The sequence below is a fragment of the Lithobates pipiens genome, unplaced genomic scaffold (genome assembly GCF_037356315.1).
Source record: "Lithobates pipiens isolate NorthernLeopardFrog02 unplaced genomic scaffold, aLitPip1_a1.2 Scaffold_18, whole genome shotgun sequence".
NCBI classification, from domain to species: Eukaryota; Metazoa; Chordata; class Amphibia; order Anura; family Ranidae; genus Lithobates; species Lithobates pipiens.
The window spans coordinates 224,145,136-224,164,569 of NW_027507758.1; the positions used below are offsets into that span (position 1 = coordinate 224,145,136).

The following is a 19,434-nucleotide window of genomic DNA, read 5'->3' on the forward strand; positions in this document are numbered from 1 at the left end:
GGGAGAAGATGAAGGCAGTGGAAGGGGGTTGCATGCAGAGGCCAGAGCTGAAGAGGGCTGAAAGGGAGATGTAGATTGGGGATGCAGAGGTAAGCAGCTGTGGAAGAAGGCAAAGTGCCCCCCTGAACTCTGTATGCAGAGGACCGCCTAACTCTGCACAATGTATGTAGCATACCACTGAACTGTGCACTCTGTGTGTAACAACCCCCCCCCCCCCACTCACCACTCTATGTAATGCACCTTTAAGACCACTCCACTGTAAGTGAAATTTTACTGCACCATTTGATGCGGTTGTGTGTCCATGGGGTGGGGGTTGGAGGGTCATGGTTCAGTTCCTGCACCCATTTTCTGAGCAAAAAAAAGTCCTGCCTGTAGGTATGAAAATGTTGGCACCCAGCAAAAACACCGCTCTGCTATGATCAACTCCCTTACACAGAAGACTTTTCCTGGTTTTCTAATCTTTACCGCCCTTTTATTTTTGTGCAGATAAGCATATTCGACATTGCTGTAGTAACTATTCCTGGAAAAGTTGCCTGTTTTACTCTATCAACTGTAGACACGGGCCTACATGGGCCTAAAAGGAATTTTGACTCTGTTTTGGGAAATGTCTACTTGATTCTTTAAACGAGGTAATGAAACTGATCTGAATATTTTTTTATTTCTTTATTTTTAGGGAAAGCTACTTTTACAAATGTTTAAAAAAAAGTGCCCAGCTATTTCTCTTTTTAAAGAGTCCAGATTACAATCATTTTTAGGCTAGACAAGTTGAATCTGATTTTGTTGCATGCCGTTATTATTCTTCCGGAGACTTCAGGAGAAAGGGTTAACTGTTGTGCGTGCTATTATTTTTGAGTTGAGTAGCACACGCTGCCTTCTAACTAAAGCTTTTCTAAAGGTCAAACATTGATTTTTATCACATTTACTACTGTCTTATTACAGGAGGTCCCCGAGTTGCTAACAAGATAAGGACAATAGGCTTGTTCTTAATTCAAATTTGTTTGTAACAGTACATTTTTAAGTGTAACACCAGCATGTGCAATGATGTGGGATGTCCCTGGTACTTCTGGGAATGCAGTTGTGTTATTTGGGGCTCTTGTGGCCATGCAATACTGCAGTGTGGGCTGCGTCTGGTGCTGCAAGATGGCTGCTTACTTACGATCGGTAGTGTAGTGCCACCACCGTTCGTAAGTAGAAGTCGTTTGTAACTCGGATATTTGTAACTCGGGGACTACCTGTACTTATCACACACATAAATCATACATACTTACTACATTGCTCTTGTGCGAGATGTGAAGGTTGATAGACATAGACTTCTACCAGGAGAAAGCTTTGCTTGGAAATATAATGTACAAACCTAGGTTTTAATGAGGATATGACTATGCACACAAAATGCCTTTGGTACTAAATAAATACTGTATCTGTTGGCAACCAGTGTTGTGAAGAAGCCATGTTCTTCTTTATATACATAAATAGGGTTGTCCCGATACCACTTTTTTAAGACCGAGTACAAGTACTGATACTTTTTTTTTTAATGTCATGAGGCTGTTTTCAAAGCACAATACAGATTAGGTGGCATTGATATGCAGCACTGATGGGCACTGATAGATGGTGGGCATTGACAGATGGCATTGATAAGTGGCGATGGCACTGACAGGTGGCTGGCACTGATAGGTGGTATTTATGGGCACTGATGAGCAGGCACTGAAATGCCATGAGGAAAGGCTGCCTGTGACGGCCCATCTTGGTACTCCTTGTACTTGGGGAAAAAAATAGTGTAGCGCTAGTGAGTGAATTGAAAAATAACTCAGAAAATTGTATATTGAGAGGTGATAATAAAACTAATACTATAACACATACATGTGACAAAATGTACGAAAATAAGTAAAAACAAAATGCAAATATTAATTCGCTAAATGTGTGGATACACAATAAATATATATAATATATAGGTGCACATAAATCTTGGTGGATATCAGTGGCTGGAATATAAGTCCCAACAAAACAGTGCACATATATTGAATAATGGAAAAGTGTCAGTGTTTGTCTTCACAGCAAAAAGATCAGGCAACCACACAATTCAGTTAGACCGGGAACAGCGACTTGTCTGGAGTGATTTCAGAGCGAAATAAATACTCTTACCAGAGAAAATGGACACATCTGTCGTATGACAGTGGGTCAACTGCGCTTGTTATCTCAGGTGATGTCAATCAGATGTTGTGTTTTGGTGGTAGATCCAGGTAGATCACTGCACTATCTCCGGATTTCACAGACTCCCGATATCAGCGGCTGTAACGTGCGTCTCCCGGGTCAGCAGGGTCCAATTATTCACATTGGGGTGCCATCCCCAGTAAGGTGGATCATAAAAAAGGGGTTCTCGCGCAGTAGAGATCTTTTTGAAAACCAACACTGACACTTTTCCATTATTCAATATATGTGGACTGTTTTGTTGGGACTTATATTCCAGCCACTGATATCCACCAAGATTTATGTGCACATATATATATATATATATATATATATATATATATATATATATATATATATATATAGTGTATCCACACATTTAGCGAATTAATATTTGCATTTTGTTTTTACTTATTTTCGTACATTTTGTCACATGTATGTGTTATAGTATTAGTTTTATTATCACCTCTCAATATACAATTTTCTGAGTTATTTTTCAATTCACTCACTAGCGCTACACAATTTTTTTCCCCAAGTACAAGGAGTACCAAGATGGGCCGTCACAGGCAGCCTTTCCTCATGGCATTTCAGTGCCTGCTCATCAGTGCCCATAAATACCACCTATCAGTGCCAGCCACCTGTCAGTGCCATCGCCACTTATCAATTAGTTTTATTATCACCTCTCAATATACAATTTTCTGAGTTATTTTTCAATTCAATCACTAGCGCTACACAATTTTTTCCCCCATTTTCACTGAACTTTGTTTGGGTGTTAGCTGCTGATCCCCACCTTAGCTATAGCGCAGTGCTTTCCCCCAATTTCTTTCTTCACTCCTTGTACTTGGCCTTATAAAAACAGCAGCGGCCAGCTTGTTATACCCAACCCGAACTATATGGGCTGGGTGTAACCAGATTTCCGCTGCTGGCTTACTGTGACCGAGTGCAGGGTGTACCAAGATGGGCGTCGGGGTGTCCAACCGCTGATGTGCACATGGAGCGTCTCTTCTGTTGTTCCGCCCACTGACTTCCAGTTGCTCCAGGTCAGTTTATTTGGGCTAATACAAGTACTAATGCATGGATCAGGACACAGACCTGCTCAGTACACGAATGAGCAATAAGCTATCTAATTCATTGCAAGTCATATAATACAACCGTATTGCAAGGACATTATGTCCTAGAGAGGGAAAGTTGATCTTGATCAGAAGATATTCAGGAACTTGGCTGTCAGGTAACTTCTGATTTGTAAGATCCCACATTTTACCTGGTGTACACTAAGGCATAATTGTACAGAAGATGGTTTACCAAAACCAAGATGTCACATTCTTTAGATTGTGTAAATATCTTGATTTGCAAACATGTACATTTTGTGGTTACTGGATTAAATCTGCACAAAGGAATCATTTCTTTGCAATACAGTGCTGCCTGAATTCACAAACTTAATTCGTGAAACGACTCTGGTTGTGAACCGAATTGATAGCGAACCGAGGCAAATTTTCCCATAGGGTTCAATCGGGTTAATCTGTTCTGAACTTTTTTGTTTATATATAAAATTATGAAATGTATGTACAAAAAAGAGGATTTTAAACATATATTACTAACAGTCTTTTACATTAAGCTGACCTTTTTCAGGTGTACATCTTAAAAAAAAAAAAAAAATAAAAAAAAAAAAACTACAGCTCCTCATCCTTGTTTGAAACTATCCCAAACCCCAATTTAACTGCTTAAGGACCACCTCCTGCACATATACATCGGCAGAATGGCACGGCTGGGCACAAGCACGTACCGGTACGTTGGTCTTTAAGTGCCCAGCTGTGGGTCGGGAGAGCGGCGGCAGTGCGCTCCCGACCCGATCCTGAGCTCCATGGCCGCGGGACCAGCGGACCCGATCGTCGCTGGTGTCCCATGATCGGGTCACATAGCTGAAGAACAAGGAGAGGTCTGTGTAAACAAACCTCTCCCCGTGCTTCCTACAGAGCCTGTCACTGATCGTCTGTTCCCTGTTATAGGGAAAGACTATCAGTGTTGTCAGATGCCAAGCCACGCCCCCCCTACAGTTAAAAAGAAAAAAAACACACACACTTAAAGAGGAAGTAAACCCTGATGAGTTTACTTCCTCTTTCATTTCCTGCAAAGCATAATGGACTACTATGCATCGCATAGTAGCCCATTATGTGTCACTTACCTGACACAGGAGCCAGCGAAGTCACCGCTGTCCCCTGTAGTCCAGCGCATCCATCTTCTCGGTGGGGTCTCGCAGCTCCGCCGCTGTCATTCGGCGAAGCCGCGATGACGTCACTCCTGCGCATGCGCACGGGAGCCGACACGCGTGGCAGCTCCATTGTTGGAAATGCCGCGCTCAGTGCGCTTGCGCGCCGCTGTCTACGGCGCATGCGCCGTAGACAGCGGTGCCTGTCTTCGGGCAAATATCTCCTAAACCGTATAGGTTTAGGAGATATTTCTTGGACCTACAGATAAGCCTTAATCTAGGCTTACCTGTAGGTCAAAGTGGTTTGTAAGGGTTTACAACCACTTTAACCCCTCCCCGCCCCCTAGTGGTTAACTCCTTCACTGCCAGTATCATTTACACAGGAATCAGTGCATTTAAATAGCACTGATTGCTGTATAAATGACAAGGGTCCCAAAAATGTGTCAAAAATGTCTGACGTGTCCACCATAATGTAGCAGTCACAGTAAAAATCGCTGATCGCCACCATTACTAGTAAAAAAAATAAAAATGCTATAAAACTATCCCCTATTTTGTAAACGCTATAACTTTTGCGCAAACCAATCAATAATCGCTAATTGCGATTTTTATTTTTTATTTTTTTTGTTTTAACAAAAATTTGTAGAAGAATACGTATCGGCCTAAACTGAGGAAAACATTTTTATTATTTATTTTTTGGGGATATTTATTATAGCAAAAATTAAAAAATATTAATTTTTTTTCAAAATTGTTGCTCTATTTCTGTTTATAGTACAAAAAATAAAAACCACAGAGGTGATAAAATACCACCAAAAGAAAGCTCTATTTGTGGGATAAAAAGAGCGCCAATTTAGTTTGGGAGCCACATCGCAGGACCGCACACTTGTCAGTTAAAACGACGCAGTGCCAAATCGCAAAAAGGGGCATGGTCCTTTGGCTGCAAATTGGTCCGGGGCTTAAGTGGTTAAATGATCTAGGGGCCAGAAAACAGCATTGTGCATCCAGGAAAAGATCACCTGAGGGCATGGTAAAGTTGTATGAACTGTTTTTCCATGATTCCCAATAAGGGATGAGCCCGATGTTCGAGTCAAAAATCGGACGTTTGCCAAATGGCAAACAATTTGGGGTGTTCGCGGCAAATTCGAAAGCCACGGAACACCCTTTAAAAGTTTATTGGATTAATCAAAAGTGCTAATTTTTAAAGGCTTATATGCATGGTATTGTCATAAAAAGTGTTTGGGGACCCGGGTCCTGCCCCAGGGGACGTATCAATGCAAAAAAAGTTTTAAAAACAGAAGTTTTTTTCGGGAGCAGTGATTTTAATAATGCTTAAAGTGAAACAATAAAAGTTAAATATTCCTTTAAATTTCATACCTGAGGGGTGTCTATAGTCTGCCTGTAAAGTTGTGCATGTTTCCCATGTTTAAAACAGTCCTAGAGCAAAATTACATTTCTAAAGAAAAAAAGTAATTTAAAACTACTCACGGCTATAATGACTTTTCGGTCCCGGCAATACACATTAAAGTAATTGAAAAAAACGGTATGGGTTTCCCCCACAGTCCATTACCAGGCCCTTTGGGTCTGGTATGAATATTAAGGGGAACCCCGAACCAAAAAAAATTGCGTGGGGGTCACCCTCAAAATAGGGTCTGTTATGGATTTTAAGGATGGCGTGGGGGTTCCGTCAAAAATCCATACCAGACCCTTATTCGAGCATGCAACCTGGCAGGCTGCAGGAAAAGAGGGGGGGACGAGAGAGCGCCCCCCTCCTGAACTGTACCAGGCCATATGTCCTCAACATGGGGAAGGTGCTTTGGGGTAGCCAGGGGGCATAAACCCTTATCTTTGTGAACAGATTCACTGCTCTTCTCAGTATGAGTGTCGGAGAAGGGAAGATGGCCGTGGCTCGTGTTTGTGAACCAGTTCGCATACCGAAGCAAATTTTTTTGAACTCTTCTCTACGAAACATCACTGTATTCTTTTGTAAGAAGACCTATGTAACATATTGTGACAAATACAAATGGCATGCTAATAGTTTATGTACTATCCTAATGTCTGTAGCTGTTGGGTAAGACCTACTGACTCCTGCACCAGAACGATGAGGGTATCGTTGAGTAACACCCACAGACCAGAGCTGGACAGATTACTTTCTTGCACTAAAAGTACCTTGCCTATAGTTTCATAGTTAGGTTGACTAAAGACACCAGTCCATCCAGTTCAACCTGAGCGAGTGTCTACAATTGTCCCTATCCCTCTACATTGCACACTCATATCGGTCCCTACCCTTAAGGAGCCCACAATCCAAGGTCCCCATTTATATACTATGGCCAATTTTTGACAGAAGCCAATTAACCTACCTGCGTGTCTTTGGATTGTGGGAGGAAACCGGAGTACCCGGAGGAAACCCGCACAGGGAGAACATGCAAACTCCAGGCAGGTAGTGTCTTCTTACTGCTAGGTGAGAGTGCTAACCACTACACCACTGTGCTGCTATGATCTAGGCAATATAAGTTCTGGGACCCATTAGAAGCAGAAGCACCTACCTGTAATGGGCCTTGCAACCTCAGAGGTCCCTGTGTGCTTGCATAAGCTGCACAGTAGATATGTCTGCCATTGGCTGAAGTGTCAGCAAAATTTTTCCAGTTCTAGCTGGTCCTGGGGTTGAAGCTTTGGACTGAACTGTCAGATAAAGAGCTGATAAAGAGCTGTCACTCCCATGACCCATTGCGTTGTGTGTAGATTCAGCTTGAGCTATTGATTTGAGTTTTAAAAACTCTGCAGTATTGATCAACTAAAACACATAACGAAAACTAGAACCTTACTTGCTAGCTGGATAAAAGACTTCATAATATTCCTATATAATAATCTTCTTTTTTAATATCTTTAGTCCTGACCATAATAAAGCTATGTATAAAAGCACTATTCATACACGTTTACATTGTGTTTTGTGTGCCTCACTACCACACACCCCAATAACATCACTGCTTGAGAAACCATCACTGCTGCTCGGCAGCAGCAAGGCAGGCTGGAAAATTGGCTCAAATGATTTTGTATTCAAAGTGAGCACAAGCTGACCTTTTTTGCTAATATGCACTTTTGTATCGTGAAGAACCTCTATTTCTTTGATAAATCAGATGCAATAATTAAATGACATTGGTCGATAGCGGATTGGTTTCCATGATGCTTATTAGTATGTATATATTTACAGTGTTCATTCGTTTTTATTTAGGCTTCTGTAGGATGTTTCAATTGTAAGAAAAGTTTATTAAAATACAAAATTTGTATGGCTTATGAGTCCAATTGTACATTGCACAAGTTAATCTATGCTTATGTAGGCTTTATGTTTGTTCTTGCATTTATTAGGGAACTATAGTACTTCCGTCCCCAGCAGAACTAATTAACACTGCTGCACGTTATGCCTCTGTGTTTATGAAAACAACTATGTGTTCCCTTGAGAAAATATTTCTTTTCATATTTGTGAGAACTTATAGGATAAAGATTTTAAGACCTAGTGATTCTAAAATCATACAAAATTGGTAGTATGTATAAAGGGGAATTATATAAGTGGTTTCATTAACACACTTTTAAAGATTTTCTTGAATAGAAAACGTGTTCATCACGTGTGTGTGTTTGTTTTGTTTTTTTAATCAGATACATTTTATATTTTTGCAAATTTTCTCTCCTTTTGAAAAGAACACTGCCTGATGCTTTTACAATGTAAAATGCAGTAAAGGCAAATCACACATGAGGATCATAATTACATATTGTATTGAGGATAAGAAAGGCAGACACTTAACCATACAGGAATAGTGAAACAGTTGCTCTATAAGCACCACAGAAGACTGCATAAAGACGTGGACAAGCAAACGAGCATCATGTGTAGACCTATGCAAGATACAGCGCTAGTATGCAAATATCCACTGTAGTTTGATGGACATAATATAAGGAGTTTTACAGAATTGAACATGCAGTGCTGTGATAGTCAGGTCCCACCCCTTTCCCACCATCAATACTCTCATCTGCCAATTTAAAATGGAGGGATATGAAATGGTTTGGTCACAAGTTGCTAATTAAATATTCAACAAAGATTACGTTTCTATACAGCGTAATTGACACAACCTTTCTTGCAGCTCAATTTAACATTTTGTATTTGAGTGCTTATAAAATGTTTCTGTAAAGCCTATATGCAGGCCTTTAGTCAGAATGGGTATAGGTATTCAACCAATGCCATTGGGGCCCCCCTATCCATGCATTTGGCACCCTGCATATTAATTAGGGTTGTAGAGTAGGATTGCAATGAGGAATTTTTTTTGAAGCACATGATTGGAGCCAGAGGCTCATGTAACCCCAAAAAGAAGAGCCTCCTCCATTACATATGCTTTTCTGCCTACCTTAAAGAAGATTTTCAAGTAGTGACTATTTGACAACCAGCATTGCATATATAGCACAGCTGCAGACAGTGCCTGGACAAGGTCATCTAGTGCCCAGGGCAAACATGTCAACCTGCGCCCCCCAAGATGTATGAGCATTATATCTCAGCAAAAATCCCCAAAGCATCAATTCCCCCTCCTCCCAGTACAAATCTACCCCCAAAATCCCCCTGGCATGAATCTTCTCCCCCCATCACCCCTCCCAACACAAACCCCTCTAAATCACTCTTAGCATTCCCCCAAATTTCCCCAACTAGATTAATACTCCCTGCCACTCCTCCAAATTTCCCATTTCAACATAAATCCCCTTCCCCCTAATATCCTTGTGGTGCCCCCCACCTCACAGGATACCACAGTGTCCAGGGCAGCCGTCCCTTCTGCCCACCCCTTGTCCCGGCCCTGGCTACAGCGTACAATGGTCGAGTATTAAAAGAACAATAAAGTGTAAATAGTTCAGGGTCCAGGAGTGTCTATTACTCAGGACTAAGAAGTTCATATCTCACAAGGTGCAGGGTTCAGAAGTAGGTAACAGACAGACCAGTGTACAACCAAAATGTTGTCCCTAAGATTCCCTCCCTCCCCTCCTTCCAGCAGGGGCTGTAGGCAGGAAAATGTACCTAAAATTTTGTGTGGATGACAGACGAGCAGGAGGACTTCACCTTCTGACCCACAAAGGAGCAGGCCATCTTTCAAAAGGCCTCCCAAGATTTTGGGAGTATGGGCAGGACAGGCTGGATTAGCAGCGAGTGGGGGCAGGGATTTGGCACACATAAACGTTCTGGTCTTGATGGTGAGGTAGTGCCAGCAAGATGGATGGAGCAAGTAACTCCTTTCTTGTGTCCTTGTTGGAGCTGTTAAGCCACCAATAGGATATTTAGAAGCTCTGACTGAATTGGAAACAGCGGGTGCATTGTTTATTGTGTCCCCCCCTGGAGCTGCTAGATAATGCTTTGTTTCTGAAACAGAATCAGAAGCCACAGTACATACAGGGACCATCACGGGAGGTGTGGCACATTCTGGCAAAAAAAAAAAAAAGCCTTTCTATATGACTTTCAGTAGCAAACTGGACAACAAGCTAGAACTTAAAGCGGAGGTCCACCCTAAAGTGGACCTTCCGCTCATCGGAACCCTCCCCCCTCCGGCGCCACAATTGGCACCTTTCAGGTACAGGTATCTGCACCCACTTCCGGGATAGCTCTCTGCGGAAAGGGGCGGAGATTACGCCCCGTTCCGCAAGTGCCCGCCCCTTTCTGCAAGTGCCCCGCTGCCTGCTGGGAAACACACAGATCCCAGAGGCAGCGGGGACCGTCCTTATTGCGCAGCGCGACTCGCGCATGCGCAGTAGGGAACCGGGAAATGAAGCCAAAAGGCTCCATTTCCTGATTCCCATACCCAAGATGGCGGCGGCAGGACCCGAGAGACTATCTAGAGATCGGCTTCGGGTGCCGACATCGCGGGCGCGCTGGACAGGTAAGTGTCACTATTTTAAAAGTCAGCAGCTGCAGTATTTGTAGCTGCTGGCTTTAAAAAAAAAAAAAAAAGTCCCGGCGGACTCCCGCTTTAACCTTTTCGCTGTCAGAGCCATTTCTGCATTTTTCCCTGTTCGTCTTTCAGTACAGCCACCATAGAGAGACCTTGGCTCTTCCCTTCTCAGGAAACACCGCCTTATACTGTAAGATTTAAGCCTCACCGTCCCATCACCCCCACAGTTCTGGTGTTTCTTCCGGTGGGGAGACACTGCTAAGGCACCTCAGGTCTCTCTCTCGTGCAGCCAGGTAGGCTAGGGAGCCTGTAATTACCTCTATGGCTGCATGTTTGCGCACCCCAACTTCTCTTGGAGAAAGAGGAAGCTTGGGGAGCCCTGCTGTTCTTCTACTCGGGGGGACGCTGTAAGAAGTGTGCTGAATCCCCCCTTGCATTGTGCAGCCAGTGTGTGGAGCTCTGAGGCCAGGCTAGATGACAGACTATGTCAGTTTTGGTGGGAGCGGGCACTTCCGCTGAACCCTCATCTTCTGATTATGGACGCGGGATACGAAAGCCCTGACCAACTCAGCAAGAAGGGCCTTATGGCTTAAGATGTGGCATGGAGACAGCACATCTAAGGTCAAACTCTCACTCACAGGGGACCTTTTTGTTTGGGCCAGGTTTAGAGGCCGTTTTGGATCGGATGGCCAATAAGAAAAAGGAGAGCATACTAAAAAAGTTTCCCCTCAGAGAAAGTTTGAAGCCCCAAAAGCTGAACAGCAGAAGAACGCTTGGGGGCAGAAAGGCAAGGGGTGTGGAGGGGAGATTTTTTTTTTCAGTCTCCTGAACAGCCCAAGAAGACCCAATGACAGGTTAACCACCGTGGGAGGAAGATTGGGGGCTTTCCTCCCACAGTGGGAGGTGATCACCGCCAACCAGTTTGTGTTAGGGATCATAAGAGGATACCGCTGGAGTTTTCAAAATCTCCTCCGCAAACAATTTTTTCTGGTAACCATATCTGCTACAACAAGGGTATCTGAATTGGCTGCTCTTTCTTGTAAAGAGCCATATTTTTATTGTTCGCACGGATAAGGTAAGTATTGCGTCCTCATCCTAACTTTTTACCAAAGGTAATATAAAGTTACACCCAAGCACATACATTTTTTCTTTTTTTTGAGGCCCCCACACATACGAATGTAAATGCACGTGTCAGGGGGTGCCTATGCAAGAAAGCTTCAGTTGCAATACACGTTGCATATCGCCACGCATCCCAGAGTGAGAGCAATAATTCTAGCACAAGACCTCTTCTGTTACACTAAACTGAAAAAAATAAATGGGGTACTGAAGTTTGTCGCCATTTCACGAACACACACACATTTAAGGTTTGACACGTTTGATACCTATTTACTTGGTGCAACCTCATCTTTTATATATATGTGACATAAAAAAATAGGATTTTTAAAACAGCTTACCTGTAAAATCCTTTTCTTTTGAAGTACATCACGGGACACAGCGCCATAGTAATTACTAATTACTTATTAATGTGGTTATAGTCCACCTTCAGGTGCTAGACACTGGCACACCCTAAACGGGAAGTTGCCTATATAACCTCTCCCACTACTGGGAGTATCTCAGTTTTGTAGCAAAGCAATACACGTGTGTACTAGAAAGAGGGGAGGGACCTCGGTGTCCCGTGATGTACTTCAAAAGAAAAGTATTTTACAGATGTTCTAAAAATCCTATTTTCTTTAATCGTACATCATGGGACACAGACCCATAGTAATTACTATGTGGGATGTCACAGAGCAATGCCAACTGAGGGGAGGGAGACACAACTGAAGTAGGCACCATGAGATCAGAGGATTTATACTGCTGCCTGCAGAACACTGCGCCCAAAGGCAACATCCTCATGTCTTTTTACATCCACCAGATAGAATCTGGTAAATGTATGGATTGAAGACCAAGCCTTGCAGAATTGAGCCATGGAGGCTTGGTGATGCACTGCCCACAAAGCACTAACAGCCCTAGAGGAGTGCACTTTGATTTGAGAGGGTAAAACTACCTCATTAAACCATGAGCTTGAACGATTACTTGTCGAATCCATTTAGAAATAGTAGATTTGAAACTGCGTCCTCTTTTAGGACCTTCAGGCAACGTGAACAAAACATCCATTTTCCAAATGTGAGCAGTTGCCTTTAACCAGTTGCCGACCGCCGCACGCCGATGTACGTCGGTACAATGGCACGGGCAGGCATAAGGACATACATGTACGTCCCTTGCCTCCCGCGGGTCGGGGGCCCGATCGGGCCCCCGCCCGGTGCCTGCGGCGGTCGGTATTCGTTCGGGAGCGATCCCGGACGAGGGGACGGCCATTCATTCATGGCCACCCCCTCGCGATCGCTCCCGACGAATAGAAATCCCCGGTGACATCACTTCCTCTCCTGTAATGTAAACACAGGAGAGGAAGTGATGTATTCTCTCCTCCGTGTCGGTATTTTTCGTTCCGACACGGAGGAGAGCGGATCAGTAAGTTGCACCAACACTCACACACACAGTAGAACATGCCAGGCACACTCACACCCCCCCTTTACCCCCCGATCACCCCCCCAATTACCCCTGCCCCCCAGTCACAGTGACACCAATGTCATTTTTTTTTTTTTTTTTTTTGCATTGGTGTCATTTGTGACTGTAATAACTGTTAGGGCAGTTAGAGTTAGCCCCCTTTAGTTCTAATGTACCCCCCTAACCCCCCCAATAAAGGTTTAACCCCGTGATCACCCCCCGTCGCCAGTGTCACTAAGGCTGGGTTCACATTGCAGCGGTTTATGAGAACGAATGTGATTCGCACCGCACTGCAGTGCAAATCACATCCGATCTCTGTGCGATTCGAGTTCAGCCATTCGCCGCACCCGCCGCACCCGCCATACCCGCCGCACCCGCCGCAAATTCGCACGGGACCCTTTTTTTGGCCCGCAGCAGAATCGGATCGCATGGGTGTTCACACCATGCGATCCGAGTTTGCAGATCGCACTGCGATATGCGAACTGATCTGGGGGTGTCAGTAACATTTCACTGACACTCCCAGCAGTTCGCATAGGGCAGTGTGAACTGCCGCCGGGAGGCATGCGATGCGGGAACCCGCCGCGGATTCGCGGCGTTTCCGCATCGCTCCAGTGTGAACCCAGCCTAATAAGCGATCATTTTTCTGATCGCCGTATTAGTGTCACAGGTGACGCTAGTTAGGCAGGTAGGTATTTAGGTTCGCCGCAGCTTTTTATAGCGCCAGGGACCCCCATATACTACCGCATAAAGCCCCCTGATTGCCCCCTAGTTAACCCTTTCACCAGTGATCACCATATAACTGTTACAGGTGACGCTGGTTGGTTAGTTATTTTTTTATAGTTTCAGGGCACCCGCCATTTATTACCTAATAAAGGTTTAACCCCCTGATCACCCGGCGGGTGTCATTTGTGACTAATAACTGTTAGGGCAGTTAGGGTTAGCCCCCTTTAGTTCTAAGGTACCCCCCTAACCCCCCCAATAAAGGTTTAACCCCGTGATCACCCCCCGTCGCCAGTGTCACTAAGGCTGGGTTCACATTGCAGCGGTTTATGAGAACGGATGTGATTCGCACCGCACTGCAGTGAAAATCACATCCGATCTCTGTGCGATTCGAGTTCAGCCATTCACCGCACCCGCCGCACCCGCCGCAAATTCGCACGGGACCCTTTTTTTGGCCCGCAGCAGAATCGGATCGCATGGGTGTTCACACCATGCGATCCGAGTTTGCAGATCGCACTGCGATATGCGAACTGATCTGGGGGTGTCAGTAACATTTCACTGACACTCCCAGCAGTTCGCATAGGGCAGTGTGAACTGCCGCCGGGAGGCATGCGATGCGGGAACCCGCCGCGCATTCGTGGCGTTCCCGCATCGCTCCAGTGTGAACCCAGCCTAATAAGCGATCGTTTTTCTGATCGCTGTATTAGTGTCACAGGTGACGCTAGTTAGGCAGGTAGGTATTTAGGTTCGCTGCAGCTTTTTATAGCGCCAGGGACCCCCATATACTACCGCATAAAGCCCCCTAATTGCCCCCTAGTTAACCCTTTCACCAGTGATCACCATATAACTGTTACAGGTGACGCTGGTTGGTTAGTTATTTTTTTATAGTTTCAGGGCACCCGCCATTTATTACCTAGTCTCACTAGTGTACCCCTAAATTTAGGGGTGTCTACTTTCCAAAATGGGGTCATTTGGGGGGGGTTTGTGCCATCTTGGCATTTTATGGCCTTCAAAACTGTAACGCCCTTAGAAAGCCTGAAGGCGGTGCTTGGTTTTCGGGGCCCCGTACGCGGCTAGGCTCCCAAAAAGTCCCACATATGTGGTATCCCCATACTCAGGAGAAGCAGCAGAATTTATTTTGGGGTGTCATTTCACATATGCCCATGGCATGCGTGAGCAATATATCATTTAGTGACAACTTTGTGAAAAAAAAAAAAAAAAAAAAAAAGTTTGTAATTTTCCCGCAACTTGTGGCAAAATATAAAATATTCCATGGACTCAACATGCCTCTCAGCAAATAGCTTGGGGTGTCTACTTTCTAAAATGGGGTCATTTGTGGGGGTTTTGTGCCATCTTGGCATTTTATGGCCTTCAAAACTGTAATAGGTAGTGAGGAGTGAAATCAAAAAATTACGCCCTTAGAAAGCCTGAAGGCGGTGCTTGGTTTTCGGGGCCCCGTACGCGGCTAGGCTCCCAAAAAGTCCCACATATGTGGTATCCCCGTACTCAGGAGAAGCAGCAGAATTTATTTTGGGGTGTCATTTCACATATGCCCATGACATGCATGAGCAATATATCATTTAGTGACAACTTTGTTAAAAAAAAAAAAAAGTTTGTAATTTTCCCGCAACTTGTGGCAAAATATAAAATATTCCATGAACTCAACATGCCTCTCAGCAAATAGCTTGGGGTGTCTACTTTCTAAAATGGGGTCATTTGTGGGGGTTTTGTGCCATCTTGGCATTTTATGGCCTTCAAAACTGTAATAGGTAGTGAGAAGTGAACTCAAAAATTTACGCCCTTAGAAAGCCTGAAGGCGGTGCTTGGTTTTCGGGGCCCCGTACGCGGCTAGGCTCCCAAAAAGTCCCACATATGTGGTATCCCCATACTCAGGAGAAGCAGCAGAATTTATTTTGGGGTGTCATTTCACATACGCCCATAGCATGTGTGAGCAATATATCATTTAGTGACAACTTTGTGTAAAAAAAAAAAAAAAATTTTTTTTTTGTCATTATTCAATCGCTTGAGGCAAAAAAATAAAATATTCAATGGGCTCAACATGCCTCTTATCAATTTCCTTAGGGGGTCTACTTTCCAAAATGGGGTCATTTGGGGGGGTTTTGTACTGCCCTGCCATTTTAGCACCTCAAGAAATGAGATAGGCAGTCGTAAACTAAAAGCTGCGTAAATTCCAGAAAACGTACCTTAGTTTGTAGATGTGACAACTTTTGCGCAAACCAATAAATATACAATTATTGACTTTTTTTTTACCAAAGACATGTGGCTGAATACATTTTGGCCTAAATGTATGACTAAAATTGAGTTTATTGGATTTTTCTAATAACAAAAAGTAGAAAATATCATTTTTTTTCAAAATTTGCGGTCTTTTTACGTTTATATCGCAAAAAATAAAAATCGCAGAGGCAATCAAATACCATCAAAAGAAAGCTCTATTTGTGGGAAGAAAAGGACGCAAATTTTGTTTGGGTACAACATTGCATGACCGCGCAATTACCAGTTAAAGCAGCGCAGTGCCAAAGTGTAAAAAGACCTCTGGTCATTTACCAGCAAAATGGTCCGGTCTGAAAGTGGTTAAGTAGTCTTTGACTAAAGAGAATGTAGTGATTTTTCTTCCATAGAACAGGGTTCTGGAAAAATTAAGGTGGAACAATATCCTGGTTTAGACAAAAACCTGATATTTGCGCAGAAAACTTTTTTTTTTTACTTTTTTCTTTCATCACATAGACAATCTGCTAAGCTGGCCAGAACTAATTTTTGAGGGTGTCCTCAGCTCTTACTGTGAAGAAGTCCCTCCGTATTTGAATGCTAAATCTGGTCTTGCTTGTTTTAAGGCCCTTCCATCATGTTTTGGGGAGAAGTGAGGGGTGTTCTTCTATCCTTTTGTTTCTTAATATAGAGTCATATATCTTAAAATATACAGCGTGTGATAATTGTTGGTGTTAAAGGTATTCGACACTAAGCCCACTTTGGAACCATATCAATCGATTTTTTTTTTTTTTTGTTACCCAACTACATAAACTTTTAAATTTCGGATCACTAAGCGTATATGCAGAGCTGTTTTAGGCGTTTGAATGTTGGCACCATAGTAATTTGTAATTATTTATGCATTTGAACACTTGGTCTCCGTCAAGAGATAAACGTTATATTAAAGTCTTGTTTTTTTGTTTTTGTTTTTTTTAAATAACAAACCTATCATACTTCCTGCAGTGGTTTTGCACAGAGCAGCCAAGATCCTTCTCTTCTCGGGTCCCTCGCTGGCACTCTTGGCTCCTCACTCCTACTAAGTGCCCCCACAGCAAGCAGCTTGCCACTGCTCTGTGTGTCCATTTAGACATTGACATGCGGCTCGACCTTGCCCCCCCCCCCCTCTCTCTCTTCATTGGCTCATTAACTTTGACAGCAGCGGGAGCCAATGGCACTTGCTGCTGTGTCTTAGCCAATCAAGAGGGAGAGTCCCAGACAGCCGAGGCTCTCGTGTAACATCGCTGGATCGAGATGGGGCTCAGGTAAGTATTAGGTGGGCTGCTGCACACAGTAGTTTTTTTTTTTTTTTTTTCTTAATGCATAGAATGCATTAAGATAAAAAAAACCTTCTCCCTTTATAACCACTTTAATGTGTAGTTTGTTCTCTCTTCTTTATCTTTAGTATTTTGAGTATTTGATTTGATTAGGAAAAACAAGGTCACCAATTGTCTAACAAGGATTAAAAAGATATGCACTTTTTTTGTGTAACCTGTATGTGAAATATTGTATTTTTTTAATCATATTCTTCTTCATAGGTTTAACTGATGAAAAAGTGAAGGCATATCTGTCCCGCCACCCTCAGTTACTGGATGAGTTTGTATCAGAAAGCGTTGCTTCTGAAACTGTAGAAAAATGGATGAAGAAAAAAAATAGAAATGAAGGTGAGATTTGATTATGTTTTTCAAAGTGCTTTTTATTTAGAAGGGACCATATCAAGCTTTGTAAACAGCTGCAGGCACTTGCTTTGGTGTTCTTGGGAACGTTCTTGCACCAGTGCTGTTTTTCCTGAGTTACTGTATGTTTAACACTGGCTGCAGAAGACTATGGCCAAAGGCAGTGTATACAGACATTTTTAGAGTCCAAACACACTTTTGCGAAGTGTTAACATTCAATACATTAGTGCTTAATGAAGCCATTCATGTCGAATTGCTTCATGCTCTGACACATTGCAACCCAGCTTTGACACTTATGCATTGCGGTTCCCCATAACCCACAGTAAGGCACTACTGTATGTCGGGGTGAACTGTGTCAGAAATCTTTTTGTGTTGGCAGCCCATTTAGAATGAATGGGCTGCATTAATACAACATACAGGAATAAACAAGTCTGGCTAGGCCTATGGCAGAAACCAAAATAAATTATTTTTGTTGATGGTTTAATAACTGTTACTGTTATATGTATATAATACCTGCTGAGCTCTGTTCAACCCACTGTGAATAGAAACCAACTCAAAAGGCATAACAGCAGAAAATTAAGTTTTTCTGCAGCTTACGGGCAAGTCCAGCTCAAATTAAATAGAACAGTGTTTACTGCACATCACAATAGCAATGCTTTCTAAGGCTCCATTCACGCGTGTGCAACTTGTCATGCCACTTTGGACATCAAAGTGGCATGACAAGTCATTCCCCATGTTTTCCAATGATAACCATATATATACAGTACGTCTTAAGGTTGCAGCGACTTCAAAGTAGTTCATGCACTACTTTGGTCCAAATTTCATGCAATTTAATGACCATATATTTTAATGTTTACCCTCAAAAGTTGCATGATAGTCGTACCTGAATGTTCTACAATGCAACAGTTGTGCATGTCATAAACATGTGAACGGAGCCTTAAACACTTGCCCAACGGCCGCCGCTGATATATGGCGGCAGGTCGGCTTGATTGTGCAAATCGTGATTGTCTGTTCCTAGTGATTAGAAACAGCGATCTGTCTGTACTCCTAGTCAGTTCACTGCCCTCCCCCCCCCCCCCCCCCACAGTTGGAAACTCCTCCCTAGGACACACTTAACCCCTTCCTTGCCAGTGTCATTTATCCAGTAATCAGTTCATTTTTATAGCACTGATCGCTGTATGAATGTCATTGGTCCCAAAGAAGTGTCAAGTGTCCGATCTGTCCACCGCAATATTGCAGTCCCGCTAAAAATCGCTGATCACCGCCATTACTAGTAAAAGTAATAATAAAAATACCGTAAATCTATCCTCTATTTTGTAGACATTATAACTTTCATGCAAACCAATCAATATACTCTTTATTGTGATTTTTTTTTTATTAAATATTTTACCAACAATATGTAGTAGAATACATTTTGGCCTAAGACTTTTTGCTATAATAAATATCAAAAAAGTAAAAAAAAAATATATATATATATATATATATATATATATATATATATATATATATATATATATATATATATATAATATATAATATATATATATATATATATATATTATAATATAATTTTTTTTTCAAAACTGTTGCTTTTTTTTTGTTTTTAGCACAAAAAATAAAAACAGCAGAGGTGATTAAATACCACCAAAATACAGCTCTATTTGTTGGAAAAAAGGACATCAATTTTTTTTTGGGTACAGCGTTGCATGACTGCCCAATTGTCAGTTAAAGTGTCTTATCACAAAAAATGGCCTGGTCATTAAGGGGGTAAGTCCTTCTGGGACTGAAGTGGTTAAAGAGTAACTCTACTTTTGTTTAGAGAAAAAAACATTCTGGGTGATTGAAGTACATTACAAGGATTTTAACAAACTTTGTTGCAGATTGCTACCTTTTTGTTATTCTGAAGCAATCCCTGTGTGTTTTGCCCATGTGG

The 19,434-nt window shown here is 42.7% G+C and overlaps 1 protein-coding gene across 2 annotated transcripts in view; it reads left to right on the forward strand.

The window, feature by feature from the left end:
- Positions 1-19,434, forward strand: part of PDE10A (phosphodiesterase 10A) — a 453,343-nt gene that overhangs the window by 87,955 nt on the left and 345,954 nt on the right. For both annotated transcript variants that reach the window (XM_077486632.1, XM_077486633.1), the window contains exon 2: positions 17,364-17,489. In XM_077486632.1, coding sequence (XP_077342758.1) covers positions 17,364-17,489 — 126 coding nt within the window. The remainder of the gene's footprint in view (positions 1-17,363; positions 17,490-19,434) is intronic.